The sequence below is a fragment of the Podarcis gaigeae genome, assembly GCF_964106915.1.
Source record: "Podarcis gaigeae genome assembly, chromosome: 13".
In the NCBI taxonomy this organism is placed as follows: Eukaryota; Metazoa; Chordata; class Lepidosauria; order Squamata; family Lacertidae; genus Podarcis; species Podarcis gaigeae.
The window spans coordinates 47,750,176-47,770,521 of NC_139689.1; the positions used below are offsets into that span (position 1 = coordinate 47,750,176).

General features: G+C 46.6%; 2 protein-coding genes across 5 annotated transcripts in view; one reads left to right on the forward strand and one right to left on the reverse strand.

The window, feature by feature from the left end:
* The window catches only part of SH2D4A (SH2 domain containing 4A), a 34,034-nt gene extending 27,143 nt beyond the window's left edge, over positions 1 to 6,891 (forward strand). Inside the window, exons 6-9 of the mRNA XM_083709594.1 lie at positions 80 to 299; positions 1,765 to 1,895; positions 3,303 to 3,523; positions 4,997 to 6,891. Of these exons, the coding sequence (XP_083565720.1) occupies positions 80 to 299; positions 1,765 to 1,895; positions 3,303 to 3,523; positions 4,997 to 5,089 (665 nt within the window). The 3' untranslated portion in view covers positions 5,090 to 6,891. The remainder of the gene's footprint in view (positions 1 to 79; positions 300 to 1,764; positions 1,896 to 3,302; positions 3,524 to 4,996) is intronic.
* Positions 6,892 to 7,265: 374 nt separating this feature from the next.
* CSGALNACT1 (chondroitin sulfate N-acetylgalactosaminyltransferase 1) overlaps positions 7,266 to 20,346 on the reverse strand; it is a 33,575-nt gene continuing 20,494 nt past the window's right edge. For all 4 annotated transcript variants that reach the window (XM_083709505.1, XM_083709508.1, XM_083709506.1 and 1 more), the window contains 5 exons: positions 18,048 to 18,149; positions 12,940 to 13,118; positions 11,782 to 11,876; positions 8,866 to 8,947; positions 7,266 to 8,338 (listed from right to left, as the gene is read on the reverse strand). In XM_083709505.1, the coding sequence (XP_083565631.1) occupies positions 8,055 to 8,338; positions 8,866 to 8,947; positions 11,782 to 11,876; positions 12,940 to 13,118; positions 18,048 to 18,149 (742 nt within the window). In that variant the 3' untranslated portion in view covers positions 7,266 to 8,054. The remainder of the gene's footprint in view (positions 8,339 to 8,865; positions 8,948 to 11,781; positions 11,877 to 12,939; positions 13,119 to 18,047; positions 18,150 to 20,346) is intronic.

Genomic DNA, 20,346 nt, shown 5'->3' on the forward strand with positions numbered 1-20,346 from the left:
GGACGGTCTGCACCCAGCTTCCTCCGCCCCTGTCTGGACCTCCACCCAAGAGCAAATAACCTTCTTTCTCCTGTTTCAGTGGAGCGGGCAAAAGCAGCCGATGAAAGGCGGCGCTCCCTCGCCAGACAGGCCCGGGACGACTACAAGAGGCTGTCGTTGCAAGGAACCCGCAAAGGAAAAGTGGCGGGGGTCTCCACGGTTTTTAAGACAGGGGAACAGAAACGGCCGCTTCCTCCTCCTCCTCTGCCACCAAAACCTAAGCATCTCAGTGCCGGAATGACCAACGGCAAAACAGACAGGTTAGTAACCCTGAAGGCTTTGACTATAGGGTGAGGAGGTGAGAAGGGGAAGGCCAAGGGAGAACTCAGAAAGGACACCTGAATCGTTCTTCCTGCTGTTGAGTCCTTTCCTCCTGACCACAATGCACTCTGCATATATCTATATGGATACTGAAGCTGTTGAAATTGTGCAATTGGCCTTTAAAATGCAATTCTGGGACATAAAAGGTATAAGGGACCACTGACCATTAGGTCCAGTTGTGACTGACTCTGTGGTTGCGGCACTCATCTCGCTTTACTGGCCGAGGGAGCCGGCGTACAGCTTCTGGGTCATGTGGCCAGCATGACTAAGCCTCTTCTGGCAAACCAGAGCAGCGCACGGAAATGCTGTTTACCTCCCGCCGGAGTGGTACCTATTTATCTACTTGCACTTTGACGTGCTTTCGAACTGTTAGGTTGGCAGGAGCAGGGACCGAGCAACGGAGCTCACCCCATCGCGGGGATTTGAACCGCCGACCTTCTGATCGGCAAGTCCTAGGCCCTGTGGTTTAGACCATTGCGCCACCCGTGTCCTGGGACATAGTTCAGCTATATCGGATTTGAACACACCTGAATGTGACTAGCTGAGGTGACTGACGCCTCTAGCCATCCAGCAGGAGTGTTCCTGTGCGAAAAAGGCCAGTGGGAGTTATTTTGACGCGGCCTGGCACACTTCCTAGAGTTATACAAAAAGCCACAGTAGGGCATATGAAGGAAGAAACAGCTATGTTGGCAGAGGGCTGATGATGAGTGGGCAGGCTGGGTTGTTCCTGGAGCACGTCTAAAGCACACAATGTTTACGTGTCAATGACACACGATTAAATACCCACGAGACCTAACTGAATCCAATATATATATAAGGAAAATCAAAGCCAATAAAAAACCTTTAAAGGGAATGAGAATGTTTCTTACCTGAAGTAAATTGGGGGATGTGTTGAACAGTCTTTACTAACCTGCTGCCCTCCAAATGTTTTGGGGTACAGCTCCTTTGAATCCCAGCCAAAATGAGCACTCTTTGAATCTTTGGGCTTACTAGTGGTGGCCCCATGCCTGCTGCCCACTCCTGCAGCTCCTTGGAAATGCTGCCCTGACCCTCCTGGGCCTTATGGAAGGGAGCAAGGAGAAGGGTCAGCTCCCTTTGCTTGCCTCATCTTCTTATTGCTTGGCTGGACAAATAGATGGGTCCCAAATTAAAGAAAGGAAGCAAGGGGTCATTGGTGGTGGTGTGAAGCCAGGAGAGAGTTTGGTTCAGCCCTTGTGACAAGACTCCTAGAAGGGCATCTGGCCCAAGTATCCTCCGAAACATCTATAACGGGCACAGTTTATTCTAAATCGTGATTTGCATTTTTGTAAAGGAGCTTATCTTTGCAATGGCACTGAACTTAAATCCAGTGCTAAGATCGTAATCTGCTCCCCACTTCTTTCTCTCTTCTTATTGCGACAACAGGAAGCAGGCAGTACAAAGGACTGTTTCCACTTCTACTCAGGAGGCCATCATTCGGTGGTTCAAGGAAGAGCAGCAGCAGCTCCGAGCCGGTTTTGAGAAATCCACGGGCCAGGTAGCACCTTGGTTCCATGGTGAGTACCTGGTCTTCCTGCCTTTCATAAGGCAAGGGAGTCCAAGCTAAGGACCACTGTGTCAGGAATGAGCCAGCTCCAAGCAAAGATTTACAGCCAACTGCAGTAAGCAGCCAGGAACAGAGAGGCTCAGATGTTAGTCAGGCAGGGGAGAGCCAACAGCTGCAGACTTCGGCTCTGCCTGACCTTGACGAGCAGACTGATAAGACAGTAGGGGAGAGCAGGCTACAACAGAGTCAAAGCTCACAGGAATAGATCCAGAGACAGCGTCTTAGATCAAGAAGAGGGTGGGGCTGAGTCCAAGGAGTTGGCAAATGGGAGAGCGGCTAGATTGGAAACAAAACAAGAGACGTAAGAGTCATAAATTCAATATCTTCTTTCGCAGCCGGAAGGAGTCTTCAGAAGGGTCATCTTGAGTAATGATGCCAAAGGCTTTGTCAGAGCCATCTGGCGCTATCTGTTTGTTATTGCAATAAATCCTCCTTTTTAATTACCTACGCTTACTGTGTTATCAAGCTGGGAACCTGGACTCCTGACACACTGCAAGACGGGGCATTTGTGGGTTTCTTGATACTATCATATGCTCAGCCTTCCTTAACCCTGTGGTTCCAGAGATGACAAACCAGACTCAGCAGGGATCTTGGAAGTGGTCGAAATTATGAGCCAAGGGTTCGTCCAGATTTATCATAGTGGGAGATGGGAACAAGGTGTTCTCTCTCTTGTTTGGGAAACAGCAAGGGAAGCAGCAAACCGCAAGCCCTATGGCACCCCATTTTGTTTTTCTGTCCAGCAGGTGTATTGACACACATAGCTTTGACTAAATCCAGCAGTGTTTAGGGAGGCCACGAAAGAGGTTTTTCAACAGTAAGTAGGTGCAGGGTTAGGGATGCGGGTGGCGCTGTGGGTTAAACCACAGAGCCTAGGACTTGCCGATCAGAAGGTTGGCGGTTCGAATCCCCGCAACGGGGTGAGCGCCCATTGCTCAGTCCCTGCTCCTGCCAACCTAGAAGTTCGAAAGCACGTCAAAGTGCAAGTAGATAAATAGGTACCGCTCCAGCGGGAAGGTAAACGACGTTTCCGTGCGCTGCTCTGGTTTGCCAGAAGTGGCTTAATCACATGACCCGGAAGCTGTACACTGGCTCCCTCGGCCAATAAATTGAGATGAGCGCCACAACCCCAGAGTCAGTCACGACTGGACCTAATGGTCAGGGGTCCCTTTACCTAGGTGCAGAGTTAAGCTGGGAAAAGGGGTCTGATGACTAATGGGATCCTGAGCCCACCAGGTCACTGAATAGGCTGGAAGCTGGTCCACTATATTAGAGAAGATTTGACAGCATCTTTCCAATGTGCAGCAAGCCGGCAAATAGTTTTCTCTTGTTTAGCTCTCACCTTTCATTTTTGGGACAGGCATTTTAACCACCAAGAAAGCAGAAGAACTTCTAAGCGGTTTGGCACCTGGGAGCTTCCTGATCCGGGTCAGTGAAAAGATCAAAGGCTACGTCCTCTCGTATTTGTCACCCAAAGGCTGCAAGCACTTCCTGATAGACGCTTCCGGGGATTCGTACAGCTTCCTGGGTGTGGATCAGCAGCAGCATTCAACGTTGGCTGACCTGGTCGACTACCACAAGGTGCTCCTCTGTAATGCTCAAATTCCCCACTACCACCTCATTCTATGACTATGTTGAAGCTTCTTGGTGCAGAAAATGTTATCCTGCAGGACTTAATGCAATGTTAGGTGCCCTGTAAGTGCTATTGGTTGGGATGTGGGTGGCGCTGTGGTGTAAACCACTGAGCCTTGGGCTTGCCGATCAGAAGGTTGGCGGTTCAAATCCCACGACGGGGTGAGCTCCCGTTCCTTGGTCCCAGCTCCTGCCAACCTAGCAGTTCAAAAGCACGCCAGTGCAAGTAGATAAATAGGTACCACTCTGGCAGGAAGGCAATGGGCATTTCCGTGCGCTTCTCTGGTTTGCCAGATGTGGCTTAGTCATGCTGGCCACATGACCCAGAAAAACTGTCTGCGGACAAATGTCTGCTCCCTCGGCCAATAATGCGAGATGAGTGCCGCAACCCCAGAGTCGTTCGTGACTGGACTTAACTGTCTGCAACTGCTTTTTAAAATGTTTCTGAATTTATTATCTTTGGGGCAAAGTGAATAATGAAAACTGAAAGAGAAGAAGGTCTGTGCACCACTTTTTATATAAAACAATACCCACCCACCCCACAAAAGGGAGACACAAAGCAAAAAAGCATGCCTGGTCATTTATTCCAGGATTTCACTTGCGGGAATGTAGATATCTTGTGTATATGTTGTCTTAAAGCTGAGCTCAAATCCACTGTGCGAAAAGCCTGCCATGATTGCTGTTTGAAATCAGATTTCTCTTTACCCCAAGCTATACTGATATCAACTGATGGTATGCTCAGCTACCTTAAATGCTGCTCATCTGCCTGATGATAATGCCAAGGTTGCAGGTTTGATCCCCGTAAGGGACAGCTGCATATTCCTGCATTGGTTGGACTAGATCAGGGGTCAGCAAACTTTTTCAGCAGGTCCACTGTCCCTCAGACCTTGTGGGGGGCTGGACTATATTTGGGGGGGGGGGGGTTGAACGAATTTCTATGCCTCACAAATAACCCAGAGATGCATTTTAAATAAAAGGACACATTCTATTCATGTAAAAACATGTTGATTCCCAGACCATCTGCGGGCCGGATTAAGAAGGCGATTGGGCCGGATCCAGCCCCCGGGCCTTAGTTTGCCTACCCATGGACTAGATCAGTGGTGTCCAAACTTTTTTCAAAGAGGGCCGGATTTGATAAAGTGAAGGGTCGTGAGGGTCGACCAAAGTTGTTGACCTTTCTTTAGGATTGAAGTTGTTGAGGTTTTTTTTAGGACTTTACCCCAGGAAATAAACTGCCACAGGGGGCCAGATTAGGCCCCCGAAACGGACTCTGGACATGCCTGGACCAGATGATGTTCAGGGTCCCTTCTTCCAGCTCTAGAATTCTATGGTTCTAAACTGATTGACCAGTTTCTAGTAGGAAATGAATGATGGATTTTGGACCTCTGGAACCTAAATTTGTACTGGCTTTCATCCTGTTAGGAGGAGCCCATCACATCTTTTGGAAAGGAGATTCTGCGTTATCCCTGTGGCCAGCAAGGGGACGATCCAGACTACCTTGATCTTTTTGAGTGAAGCCCGACATTTCCGTTCTCTACCATGTGAAGAACGTCTCTTGAATGGATAGATGTGGAGCGGGCAGACGTTGTCCCAGCTCCCTTCAGCTTGTACAATACCCTCGGAAACGGCAAAGTGATGGTGCGAGTACGTTTGGCTAATCGAGAAGTGAAAGCTGGATAGCTGCCAGCAAGCGACAATAAGATACAAAGGAACAGGAAGCAGAATCATAAAAGAAAATAGCAAAAGAATAAATCTATTTTGAAAGATAATTACAGCAATTAAAACTTTCCATAGACACCTTTGTTCAGGCTGAATCCTGCCCTTGTGTGTTCCTGTTCAATCAGGAGACATAGAACATTTCCAAAGTGTAATTCACATTTCCTGTAAATACTTGAAAGGGTTGTATTATTATTAGCCAAAGCCACAAATGCAGAAATAGGGTTGTCTTCAGAATGGTGGGCCATCTCTGCTCCCATTAGCCAGTGGCAATTGAGTGTGGTCAAGAGCTGTAAGGCCACTGTTCGTATCTTCAAACTGCCTCCATTTCCTGCGATCAGACCCCGGTGAAATCATGTACCTGGCTTATCACCGTTTTGTCTTTGGAGTTGGGGGGGGGTGCCATTAAAACCTGCCAGTGTGTCACATCCATGCAGCCCCTCTCCAGGATTCGCTAGAAGCTCAATCTCTGCAGGTGGCAGATGCTAAGTGAAGCCAAGTGACTCCAGCGTGCGTGACAGAAAATTTGTCCCCACGCTACACTGCTACTGTTTTCCTTTTGTTGCTCCACAGCCACCCAGGCAGACATACTACCTACTTCTGCACCCAGTGCATTACAGACGGTTGCAGAGTAAATGGCCAGCAGATAAAGAACCGTCCTTCGCAATGGATGCTCTTGTGTTGCGGATGCAACGATGGGGACTTTGAATGCCACTCTTGATATGAAAATAGGGCTGCTAAAAAGGGGCGTTGCTGTTTTTTGCTAGGGAATGTTAGGAGAAATGTTGTGGGGTTTTTTTTTAACCAAGCCCTCTCTCTGTAAACGAATGGACTCATCCGTTGCCCAAATCCCATTTTAATTGTGTTATTCAGTTCACTGTGGAGGGCCACCCTTTTTAGACTCACACGTCCCCTGGGCCTTATAAAGCTGGGTCTGAGTGGTTTTGCATTTGCCCCACTGCTTTCCCCCAGAAAATCCATGGTTTAGCACTGAATGGGGAGGGGGAAATGGAAAAGTGTGGTTGGGCCCCCATTGTGCCTTCATGATTTGTGCTCATGGTGGGATTGGAAAGGTTGTACTTGATTCCACTTCCAATACTGTTTGTGCCTCCAGATGTTTCAGGGTGAACACACTGCTTCCTTTCCAATCAGTGCACGCCCTGTAACTTTCTCCTGATGTCCTGTCACTTTTTGTACCAGAAATGTTCCAGTTTATTCTTTGTCCTGCTTCGGTAGAGCTATAGTACAAAGAGTGCCCCTCTAGACAGCAGCACTGCAGTACCACTGAGGAAGCATCACAGAACAAATAATAAAGTGGAATCATGTGTGCATGGTCCAGTATAAATCCATCACTAAATGCACTATTATTGAGTCAACAACATGTTGCAGAACAAAAATACCGCTTGTCTGCAGGGGCCTGGAGTGAGAAACTCTGGATCAAGATGAAGGGCAAAGTGGCTGAAATTTTAAAAGAGACTATTTGCCTTCTCTGTGCAGAATCTGGACAAGGCTCCACTAAGTAGCCTTGCTTTTCAATTATCAGTATTATCTAATTGTTTGTACAGCTAGGTATGTCAGGAAATATATACCTTATATTTTCATCTGTGTCTGTATTTAAATGATGCTCTGTTTTAAAGGCTGGGACCTCAAACACGTAAGAGTAAGAAGAAAGCAGAATATTAATGTCAAGTCCTAGACAAAATCATTGTCTGTTAAATCCATCTCTCCTTAATGTCTCCAAACTGTGTGAGGTTCAGTGCAAGTCAGAACTGGTGCTTCTAGGTAAAAGCCCCTCTTGGCTTTACTTATCAAATCCACCTGACGACCTTAGATCTATTCACAAAAACATTTCACCATTCCATTAAATTGTGCTACATCTCAGCAGCTCTTTGCATGTTAAGTGTGCGCAACGGGACACAAAACCCAAAGTGCGCTGTTGAGGACAAGCAAAGAATGATAATTGATAGCACTCAAGGACAAGTGACCATATTATCTTTACCGACTCCACAGAAGTTCAGAAGATATGGCTTTGTGAGGCGTGTGGGTGGGTGTATATGAGAGAGAGAGAGAGAGAGAGAGAGAGAATGAATTTTGATAATGGTGTTGGCTTCCATATAGAGTTAATACATTCATCTTTCAATGTTCGCTTTCTAGCTGCTAGGAGTCATTAGATAAACATCTAAATGCTCTTCTGGTAAGAGAGCCCTGATCCACGCAACTGATCTGGATCCCAGTCATTCTGTTATGGTGCTTATCTAATAACCTCCCTTGAATTGGATTGGTGGCACACATGGCCCAGATATATGTGTGCATCCCTTATCTAGGGCCACTGGTTACTCACAACAACAGAGTCTAGAAAAAACTGGATCGGGGCTATCGTCAGTAACCTCATTTCAACATTACAGGCTCCACTCTGTAAAGATCTCCCTGGGATTTCATTCAGTTCAAGCTTATGAGCACCTTGCTACCCATTTGATAAAATGTAAAGCTTTGTGTAATCCTATTGTAGCGTCAGTCAAAGTTGGAAAACCACCTTGTTTGTCCTTCAAATATCAAACTGTTGAGGGGTTGGAGGGGAAGCTATTCTCCATGCCACAATGACATCACCCCGTGCTGCAGTGTGGCCACAGAGAAAAGATTACGGTGGTATCAAAAGCCCTGCAAGCAAATAACCAAGAGACGCATTTCCTCCCCTGCGAGTGTGGTTTTGGGAACACCCTTCTGAGTCAAATTTTGAGGTTCTTGGTTTTTATCTCCTTTGGCTTCAAGACTTCTTATTGCTTGCTTTCTGCTTGCGCCGATGAGCCTCGATCTCCCTCCTGAAGAACAGCATCCCCAGCTGGCCGTGAGAGGCTTCATTCATGGCCTTGGACTGAATGCACATTTTGTACTGCTCTGGGGTCAGCTCATCCAAGCAGTGCTTTTCATGCCAGAGGTGGAAGAGGCCCCGGACAGGCGTCCTGACCACAATGAGGTTGCTGTGAAGGTATTTACGGTACAGATGCACATCTTCTCCTCCCCACCCTTTTATGTCGAGATCAAATCCTCCTATGAAAGAAAAGACAGGTTTCATGTGATTGTGGCACAGAGAGAGAGACCTGTGGACCCAGGAACTGAGGGGAAAGCCTTTCAAGAGAAATCAACTGCGCTGAGAGTTTCTTTACTTGCAGAGTCTTTTGGATCAGATCAGGATATGATTCAATATTTTAAAATATACAGTGGTACCTCTACTTGCGTTCCCCTCCAGTTACGTATCCTTCAGGATAAGTACACGGCAAACCCGGAAATATTTTTCCAGGTTTCGCCATGCGCAGAAGTGCTAAACCGCGCAGTGCAGATGTGCAAAAGCAGCACCTCCACTTGCGGAAACCTCAGGATCTGACCGGAGCTCCAGAACAGATCCTGACCACAACCAGAGGTACCACTGTATTCCCAAAATGGCTTGGGAGCCTTAAGGGTCTAGAGAAGGGGCTTGCTTGTGCCCCACATAAAGATAACACCAATTTGGCATGGTGGGAACCTACCTTGATCGGATTTAATATCTAAATTAATATTCATTTGATTTCATTTCTTACCAATGTTGATATAATCAGAGCGGTATTGGCAAGTCATTCCGAAACCAAAGTCTCTCCAAAACCCCGTCTCCTTTTTTATAACCTGGAAGAAAGAAAGGTGCATTTATCTGTGTATGTGTGTGTACATATTTCACATAAAGATCATTTATCCCTGTGCGGTGGCTACTTCCAGCTGCAGTCAGTTAACACTCCCTTATCACTCACCTTTGCCGTTCTTTCATATTCTAAGAGCTACATCGCACATGCTAGAATCAGATACACAACAAAGACTTAGCATGTCTTCAGATGGTCCACCTAGTGTGTGAGGTCCCTACACAGTCTTTGTTTTTAGCTATATCCATACTGAAATATACTCAGAGTCGCAAAGTGATTTCATGCTCTTTATTCAGCTCATAGTGGTGAGGAGGGAATGAAAGTCCCCTCAAAGTATCTGCTTTATATACATTATTTACACAATGGGCTGCACGTGATTGGCTAATTCTGGAATTCTCCTGTAGGCCAATCAGGTTGTGGATTCACTTCTATCTGGAGCTGGATTGGGTGGCTCCTGCTGACCAATCATACTGCTGCATTGTTCTAGGACCAATCAGACTGCAGCATTTTGGATCCTATTGTTCTCAGTACATAACACCCCTCCCCTCTAAGTTCCAGTCCTGTCCGGGAGGTCGCATTCATAGTCCTCGAGGTACGCCGGCGGCCTACGTGTGCTACGACCTATGCTGGAACCCTGGGTCAGCGCTACCTGCATGGCAGGGATCTCTCACCTTTGCCATTCCTTCATATTCTAAGAGCTACATCACACATGTTAGAATCAGATACACAAGAAGGACTTAGCATGTCTTCAGATGGTCCACCTAGTGTATGAGGTCCCTACACAGTCTTTGTTTTTAGCTATATCCATACCAAATAAATCTGCCACTTGAAACTGCCATGCTGCTATAGACATATTTTAAAAAAGTAGGCTGACACTTCCATCATCTGGAGACAAGGCTTGTTAGTGATGTTTGAAATCATGGAGAAATCCAGTATTGGGCAGCAGTCACCAGCCCCACCAAACAAAGTAGAAGCAAAGACTCCTGGACTCTAGACTTTTATTTTGTATGAAAAAATGTGGACTTGAGGAGTTTTAAAACATTTTTAAATTTCCCCCGCTAATACAAATGCAGACCATTGTTATTATCCCCACCCTGCAGCCTGGGGAGGCTACAGAGAAAGACTGTCTCATGATAGCCCTGGAATGTAATAGTCCATTAATCGGGTCCTCCCTTAAAGAGGACGAGAGTGGCGCTGTGGGTTAAACCCCAGAGCCTAGGACTTGCCGATCAGAAGGTTGGCGGTTTGAATCCCCACGACGGGGTGAGCTCCCATTGCTCGGTCCCTGCTCCTGCCAACCTAGCAGTTCGAAAGCACGAAGTGCAAGTAGATAAATAGGTACCGCTCCGGCGGGAAGGTAAACGGCATTTCCGTGCACTGCTCTGGTTCACCAGAAGCGGCTTAGTCATGCTGGCCACATGACCAGCTGTACGCCGGCTCCCTCGGCCAATAAAGCGAGATGAGCGCCGCAACCCCAGAGTCGGCCACGATTGGACCTAATGGTCAGGGGTCCCTTCACCTTTTTACCTTTTACCCTTAAGGAGGGCACGTATTGCAGTGAGACCTGGAAAACCGACACCCTGTGTTGTGGGTGGGTACTATTAGTCAGCCACAATACCCAATTGGTAGGTTCCTCGAAGCTGGATTCAATCTGGCCAATGGGACACAGTCCAAACAGTTCAAGGGACCTATATATACCCATGCATGTGACCCAGAGCTTCCTCTTTCGGCGCGTGCATTCAGAACACCCGCCCACCTCTCCCTACTTTTAGGGCTTTGCGCTTGACCTTGCTATGCCGTCGTCTGTCGTCTGTCTTTGAGACAGGGGCACGACAGAAATTTTCCCCACTTGGCTGATTGGCTGTTGCCATTTGGGTTTTGTCTGCTGCGTAGCAATTCATCACAACTTGTAAGGTTTCAGATAGGCTCTGGTTCAGGTTATAGGGATTGGAGAACACTCTCGCCATCCCTATGTGAAGGGTATTCCGTTAAAGGAATCCAGGGACTCGATGATTTGAGAGGGAGTTGTGCCCATGCCTGAGTCCAGGGGGACATTTGGGTGGCGGAGTTAGCCCGTTCCCGGCTTTCCGCTTATCCAGGTGTTCACCCTTGGCTGACCTATGCTGGAACCGTGGCTCAGCGCTACCTGCAACGCTGCAGGGAGCTAGTCGAACCAGAACCTATGCAACCAGTCACTTTCTGTAATCAATAAAGTTGTGACCTAAATTCTGCCAAAAACCAAAACCAAAATTTGAGTCATGTGTGAATTTATTTAGAGGGGAAGTTTCTGGGACTGAACACACAATTCATAGTTTTGCTGATTTCAGCTGAGGTTTGGGATTTGAATACTAAAGCCGCTTTCAGATGACATCATTACTGCGTGTTCATCCTGATTTGTTTGCAGGGAGATTAGATGATGTTGCCTCTTTAATGAGCATTTATTCTGATTTATCTGGGGGTGTTAGCTGATCCTGCATCGAAGCGAGCCTTATCCAAACTTCCCAATGCATTTCTGCATCGCCCCCTTATTGCAAAAAGTCCAGTTTTTTGGGGGGGAACAGGTTTGTTGCACAAGAGCTCCCAATGAACTATAATTGCACAACATGAATTTGCTGGTGATCGAATCTCACCTGAAAATAGAGACCAGTCCGAAAGTTCCCTTGCTGCCCTTTCTCAGCATATTCATAAACCACAATTTAAAAAAGATTTTTAGCCGAAACGGTTCCATATTTTAGGCAGGATAACGTTTAAGTGTGCCCCCCCTTTTTTTTAGTATATATGGATTTAGAACATCATTTAAAGCCATTTAACCCATTTACTTACCAACTGCTGTTCTACAGGTGGAATGGAATCGTGGTGTCCATAAATTAGGCCTGGGTTATACTGGCTGAAAAGAACTGGGTAAAACACCTTCTTCCCTAAAAATGAGAGTGTGTTGAAAAAACTGGGTTATTTGTGCTAAGTTTGCATATATGTTTTTTTATCCTGGAATGTGTTGACCTTTATGTTCATAGCCTTAAATTTAAGTGCCCTTGGGGGATTTGTAGCCTTTTGTAGAAAAAGAATCCAACTTTTTGGAGTTGCTTTGTTCTGTTGATTAAAGTGGTATCATTCTGATAGCAACTTTGCTGTCGAGTTCATGGGATCCAGCTATCCTGCACTTGTGTCACAGGGGCTCTAACCTAAGGCTCATCCAAAGTTCCATGTGCCCCACCATTTCCCCCTGGGGAAGCCCATATTTTAGCGCTGAATTGGTGGCATAGCTGTCAACTTACAGATTTGAAAATAAAGGACCAGCAGCCTCGAAAATAAGGGATCAGCAGCCAAAATAAGGGATTTCCAAGCACAGGTATGTTCAACTTCTGAGCCCCTCTGAGCCAAAGACAGAAAGCCCAGCCAGCAGCCAAACAAAGCCTCAAGTTGTGGTTCCCACAGTGCAGCAACCCGGCAAAGGGGATGCAGCAAGGAAAACCACCGTCACCTCTCTGCTGGGAAGCGCTGAGCAAAGGCGAGTCCCCAGGCAACACGGCCAATTTGATTGGCACAAGGCATGCAAGCTCCACCCCCCAGTCGTTCTTACACTCCTTATTGGGTGAGCAATGCAGCGAAGCAACACAGTTGGAGCCTCCCTCCTCCCTGGCCGGCATGCAGGGAGGAAGAGGAGCTGCTTCCTTTGGAACCCGGGAAATTTAAGGAACACCATCAATAAGGGACAGCAGTGGGACACAGCGCTGGGATAAGGGACTTTCCTGCCAAATAAAGGACGGTTGACAGCTATGATTGGCGGAGTGGGGGGAGCAGTCGTGTTTCCTGCTGATTGCTGTTTGTTCCAATTTAGCACTAAAGAGTAGGTTTTCCAGGGGAAAGCAGCAGGGCAAAGGCAAAACACTTCAACCCATGCTTTCTCGGCACGGGACAAGCATGGATGAACGCTCCTTGTTGGCGAAACAGACCAAGGTCTAAATCTAAGGACAGCTATACCTGGTTGTGTGTTCAGTCTACACGTGTTGAGGAATTCTGCTGTGAAGTATATATCTACGTCGCAGAAGAAGAGGACAACATTGTTTCCTTTCCAAAACCGTGCACCCACGTCCAGGCCTTTCCCTCTTGAGAACTCTTCGTTCAGCTGGATGAAAGTATAATTCTTGAAGTTGGCTGATCTATACAAGAAGGAATGGCAACATAAGCATTATTTGGCCTCTTTTGTTTTTAGGAAGACAAAATAAGAAGCAGAAGCAGCAGCAACAGCAATAACAAAATTCCCCCCAAATAGGGGAAAGAGCTAGGAATTAATATACAGGAGAATACCTAGAACTGAATAGGAAATAAAATATGTAAAACTCGGATATCAGTAAATTTGATACATAATATTTTTTTAGCCCTATAGGACGCACCGGCCCGTAGGACGCACCTAGTTTTTTTTTGGGGGGGGGGAATAAAGAAAAAAAATTATCCCCCCCCAGCTGCGGGGGAAGCCCGAGCTTTTAAAAATGCATCTACAGTAGTTTTTAGAGGAGAAAAGGATATGTTTCCGAAGCGCGGGGCGTTCTGCTTCAGTGCGCCCCGCACTCCGGGCAGCAGGCTGCTATCCGCAGCCTAGGGAGCCCTGCGGGAACTCCCGCGGGCTCCCCAGGCTTGCAGATAGCTTCCTAAAGCCTGGAGAGCGAGAGGGGTCAGTGCGCACCGACCCCTCTTGCTCTCCAAGCTTCAGCGAAAGCCTGCATTCGCCCCATAGGACGCACACAGATTTCCCCTTCATTTTTGGAGGGGAAAAAGTGCGTCCTATAGGGTGAAAAATACGGTAATTTTTAAAAATGGGGTATTTATTGTATTTAATTACCCACAAATTGAAGCACTTATAAAGGATGCCTGATGATTAATGCTGGAGATTATGGGGCAATTAAGTGCAGAGCTTTTGGTAATGTCATCATGTTTTTAAAATGGTGCCTAATTCTGGGCAATATTCAGGAAGTCGTGGGATATTGCTGAAAGATCCAATAATCATTGCTACATAAGCATATCTTACAACTATAATCATGCGTGAGAAAACGTAACAAGATATTTAAATAGAGTTACTGAAATATGGGTGGTTTTTATTGCCTTTTGGAATCAAAGATTTGGGGAAGGCATTTGACCTTACTCCTTATTTTTTTGTTAAGTTTAATGTAATAGTGTTATCTGCAAAGTCCTTTCTGCTGATAAGACAATATAATGTCTTTTTTGCATTACTAAATAATACATTGGGGAAATAAAAGGAACCAAAAAGCAAAGAAGAGGTATGAATTGTGCACCGAACAGGAGCATTTGTCACAAGTGAAGAGAGTCTTGTGGCACCTTAATGACAAACAGACTTGTTGTGGCGGCTGCTGGAATGGCCTTGAGTCCTGAATGCTAAGTTGGCTGATCTGGATTTTGCCGGTTTCTGGCCTTGATGAGAGACCACATCACAAAATGTGCTTTGGGAAATATAGTAGAGTATTTCTTTATTTAAATTAAAACTTTTTTTGACTGCCCTTCACATCAGTCTCGAGCTGGTGAATGACAATCTTAAAATACACAGCAGCATCACAAAAGACTGAAAGCAGCTGGTAAACCAGGGCAGCTTTAAAGAGTATAGTATCTTGACGGAGAGGGATGTGGGTGGTGCTGTGGGTTAAACCACAGAGCCTAGGACTTCCCGATCAGAAGGTCGGTGGTTCGAATCCCCATGACGTGGTGAGCTCCCGTTGCTCGGTCCCTGCTCCTGCCAACCTAGCAATTTGAAAGCACATCAAAGTGCAAGTAGATAAATAGGTACCACTCCAGCGGGAAGCTAAATGGAGTTTCTGTGCGCTGCTCTGGTTCGTCAGAAGCAGCTTAGTCATGCTGGCCACATGACCTGGAAGCTGTACGCCGGCTCCCTCGGCCAATAAAGCGAGATGAGCGCCGCAACCCCAGAGTCGGCCACGACTGGACCTAATAGTCAGGGTTCCCTTTATCTTGCCGGAGTCAAGCACCAGCCAAGGCTTGAGAGCACAAATGTGTTTTTAATAGACACTGAAGTGTCATAAATGTTGGCACTTGCTCAAGCTCAGAGGGAAATGATTCCACTCCCACTATTCACAATTCCACACCCTAGAAGGGTCAACTACATTTGACAGATCTTGCAGGATGGGGGGGGGGGGTGCAGGACAAATTCTGAAATGAGTTTATCTAGTGCAGGAATGTCCAACAGCTTGATTGCGATCTACTGGTAGATCCCCAGATGTTTTGGTAGATCGCGGCCGATCTCTGGCTCCCTTTCCTTAGCGTCGCTAAAACTGACTCCTGCCACGCCGCCTCACCCTGCCCTCCATTGTTGTTTGATCTCTGGAAGGGAAGACAGAGCTTTCTCTGTGCTGATGTTTTCATCCATAGTGATCTTTTTGTGAGTGACTTTACCCTTTAAAAGGTAAAGGTAAAGGGACCCCTGACTATTAGGTCCAGTCGCAGACGACTCTGCGGTTGCGGCACTCATCTCGCTTTACTGGCCGAGGGAGCCGGCATTTGTCCGCAGACAGCTTCTGGGTCATGTGGCCAGCATGACTAAGCCGCTTCTGGCGAACCAGAGCAGCGCAGGGAAATGTCGTTTACCTTCCCGCCGGAGTGGTACCTATTTATCTACTTGCACTTTGACGTGCTTTCGAACTGCTAGGTCGGCAGAAGCTGGGACCGAGCAACGGGAGCTCACCCCATCACGGGGATTCGAACCGCCGACCTTCTGATTGGCAATTCCTATGCTCTGTGGTCTAACTCACAGCGCCACCCATGTCCCCCCCACCCAAAAAAACAGAAATGGGGCTTCCTTCCTCCCCAAAAAAGCTCGACAACCCCTAAAATTTGAACCCCTAAAAAATGGGGGTAGATCACTGCCAGTTTTTAATTCTGAAAGTAGATTGCAGTCTCTTGAGAGTTGGCTACCCCTGTGGATAGTAATAATAATATTAACTGGAATTTCTCTTCTTAACAGGGAGCTGAGTTTGATCCAAGTATGCAGCTGACCATCTTTCAGGTCTAGAAAGGCTTTTGAAACTTCCAGCTTTTGAGGCTCCTGAGCTACTGCCATTAGAGCAGATATATATATAAAAATCCAGTTGGAAAACCAAGGGATCTATGAAATACCCTGCAAAGTCTGCCCAGCCACGTACATTGGACAAACAAACAGACGAATAAATGCACGTATCGCAGAACACAAGAATGCCGTCAAAAAAGAAGAAAAAACTTCCTCTCTTTTCCAACACATGAAAGAAACAGGACACGAAATTAATTTTGCAGATTCCAAATTGCTCTTTAACACGGAACATCACCACAAGAGAATAATCATGGAAGCCATCGAGATAGAGAAACACCCTCACAACATGAACAAGCGTGACGACACATCCCGCTTGCCAGACATCTGGAAATTAGCCCTCCCCACAAAAACTGACACCAGATCCAGAGGCACACAGAACGCCAACACCAATCAACCACACCAGACCCAAACCCAGACCCTCTCCACAGATGAATTACTGACACCATCCAGTAGCCAATCCATGGTGGCACCTCCGGATGCTGCACCCCCCTGCAATCCCTACACAGATCTGGCTGACACAAGCCACAAAACCACAGCTCGCCCCTATACACGAAGCCAAGCCAAAGCACAACTAAGTGCAATACAGCCATCTTCTCAGGAAAACTCTTCACAAAGTTCAAGAGGTCAAGACACAAAGACTTTAGCAACTAATCCACACCTAATGACCCACCTAAGTGGTACTCAGGATATCACTCAAGAAATCACTCAAGGTATCTCTCAAGTAATTAAGGAACAAAAGAAGAAAAGGCACACTAGCCTGGGAACTTCCTCTCTGCCCAGAACATTGGAGGCTAGACACCACACCCCCTCTACAGTATTTATAGGAACTCAAACATTGAGATCCCGCTCTGTTCCAGTAACAAGAAGCCGAAAGCACCAGCCTGAAGATGACGAGTGAGACCTCGTCGAAACGTCGCCTAGACACCCCAACTTTTACACGGGAAGACACCCGAGGACACCAAAACCTGCATTCCTGTACCCGTGAAAATCTACGTAAGCAAATATATATATATATATATATATGGATTTGATATCCCGCCTTTCACTCCCTTTTAAGGAGTCTCAAAGCGGCTAACATTCTCCTTTCCTTCCTCCCCCCACAACAAACACTCTGTGAGGTGAGTGGGGCTGAGAGACTTCAAAGAAGTGTGACTAGCCCACCCAGCAGCTGCAGGTGGAGGAGCGGGGAATCGAACCCAGTTCACCAGATTACAAGACTACCGCTCTTAACCACTACACCACACTGGCTCTCTTTACTGATATTTATGAACATTTCTAACTCCTTCATATGACAGAAACTAAAGTGGTTAACAAAACAAAACCTTTAAAAAAAGTCTTTTGCCAAATCACATCTTTTAGTTGCTTAAAGCGGCAGCTCTAAGATGACAGTGTTTGTCACATTTTAGTCTGGGAAGCATTAAAAGTGTCTAAATCTGATGCCCCATTTGAGCTTAGAGCCAAGGCCATTAAGCTCTCCTGCTCCCTCCCACTCTGTCTGGCCCAGGTATCCAGTTTCAGAAACTATTGTTAGGGTAACATGTGATAAGATGCTCCTCTGAGCATGTAGACACAACGAAGCGGTTTCCTCTTTCCACTGAAAAACCACAGCCGGGTCATACAACATTGCTGGTACAAAACAGGCCTTTCAACCCAAATGAAAACATGGCTTTACCACTAATGAGATGAGATGTGTTATGTACTGAAGTTCTCACCCTGGGCCAGCAGGGGGATACTGTAGATAGTTATGCAAATAAGGGATCGAAAGTGACGTTCAGTGATTGGATAGTTTTAGAAAATTGTTACAGTTACGTTGTAGTGGAGCTCTATATAAGCAGGCTGACTGAGTTCAGTTCTGTTCTGGCCTGTGAATAAACAAGAGCTGTTTGGAGAATCGCTGTGTCATCTGATATGTTCACCCACAACTTAACAGGAAGGGCAGCCCAACAAGCGTTTGCCCTTTGATTTCTGACGAAAGAACGGCATCTGTGGTTGTACTCACCTGGAGGTGTTTTCAAGGATTCCTTTGACCTCGCTCATTTGTTCTTTCCCAAAGTAAACGATAGTCAGGTGAATTCTCCTGTCCTGCTGTATACCCATCTCCCTGGAACAGAAGTAAATGTGTAAGCTTCCTTCCATTATGCATGATCTGGCCACAGTGATGCACACCTTAGTTCTGCTACTGGTTTTATCATAACAACAATAATAATTTATTATTTATACCCCACGCATCTGGCTGGGCTTCCCCAGCCACTCTGGGCAGCTTCCAACAAAATATTAAAATACCGTAATACATCAGACATTAAAAGCTTCCCTAAACAGGGCTGCCTTCAGATGTCTTCTAAAAGTCTGGTAGTTGTTGTTCTCTTTGACATCTGGTGGGAGGGCGTTCCACAGGGAGGGTGCCACTACCGAGAAGCCCCTCTGCCTGGTTCCCTGTAACTTGTATGGTTTTCATAGTTTCAGCTTGAGTATGTTATATCATGTGTTATATGATGGGGGGATGGAAGGGCAGGGATGCTCTGTGTGCATTTATGTGCATGCACCTTCCTGGATACGAATGGTTAAAACTGGATTTTGGGACTCAGATTTTTCCGCAGTAGCTGGAACGCTCTGCCTCATGAGACCAGGGCCCTGCCTGATCTGATTTCTTTCTGCAGGGCCTGTAAGAAAGAGTTGTTCTGCCTGGCCTTTGGCTTGGAGCCAATTTGATTCCCTCCCCCTTTTTCTTTTTTCTTTTCCTTTCTCCTCCTACATTTTAATATTTTAATGTTTCAATATTTTAATGCTGTATTTTAATTTTGTTTTTAAGTTGTATTCATTCAACTTGTTTTTATTATTGCTTGTTAGCCGCCGTGAGCCCAGCCTTGGCTGGGGAGGGTGGGGTATAAATAAAAATTATTATTATTATTATTATTATTATTATTATTATTATTATTATTATTATTATTATTTTACTATTAGAGACCCCACATGGTTTGCTCTGTTTTCATCCTGTACAAAGTTCCGGCCACAAGATGCCAAGGAATGAAACTGGGTCCTTTGGCATGAAAAGCATGTACAGTCAAACCTCAGTTGTCGAACATAAACCGAGGCGTAGCTTCCGGTTGGCTGCAGGATCTTCCTGCACTCAAGCGGAAGCCGCGTCAAACGTTCGGCTTCCGAAAAACGTTCGAAAACTGGAACACTGACTTCTGGGTTTTCAGCGTTTGGAAGCCAAAAACATGGGTGTAGGAAGGGGTGTGGGACGTGCAGTCCGCCCCGGGTGTTACCCCTGAGGGGGTGACAAAATGGCACACCGCGGGGGCGGCACTTACCGCGGGGCCTGGCCTGCAGCGCACCCGAGCCACACGTCTCTCCTGGGAGTGATGTAGCTCGGGGAACCGCACTGCCTGAAATGGCAGCATGGGGCTTGTGTCCGCCAGGCAGACTCCATGGGCAGCTCGCTTTGCCACCCCCCTAGGCGGATCACCCCATACCCCGCCGCTCCGGGTGTCGGAGCAGCTAGCTACGCCCCTGGCCGAAAAATTATAAAATGGAGGCATTCAGAGACCGAGGTTTGACTGTACTCTTCCACTGAGCTAGGGGATAAGGGTAAGGTAAAACCTAAAAGAAACTTAATGAAATTGTAAATAATTAAAGTGGAACTAAATACACAGCCTTGCCTGCGCTGATGCTCTGTGTTATGTATTGAAGTTCTCACCCTGGCCACCAGGGGTATTGTGTACAGTGGTACCTCGGGTTACATACGCTTCAGGTTACAGACTCCGCTAACCCAGAAATAGTGCTTCAGGTTAAGAACTTTGCTTCAGGATGAGAGCAGAAATTGTGCTCCGGCGGCACAGCAGCAGCAGGAGGCCCCATTAGCTAAAGTGGTGCTTCAGGTTAAGAACAGTTTCAGGTTAAGTACAGACCTCCGGAACGAATTAAGTACTTAACCCGAGGTACCACTGTATATAGTTTTCACTCAGGTCCACGTCAGTTAATTTAGGCGGGAAACCCTGGGGTGTTGTTGTTACAACGTTGACAGCCGGCTGCCTATAAAAGCAGGCTGGCTGAGCTGTGTTCAGTTCAGTTCAGTTCCAGCTTACTTATAAAGAACTACTTGGAGAAATCTCTGTGTCGTCTGCTTTGTCAACCTACTACTTAATACTCTGCTGGCATACAGTGGTACCTCAGGATGCGAACGGGATCCGCTCCGGAGCCCGTTCGCATCCTGAGCAGAATGTAAGGCGCAACTGCTCATGGGCGGTTCACGTTTCACTGCTTCTGCGCATGTGTGTGAAGTCATTTTTTACTGT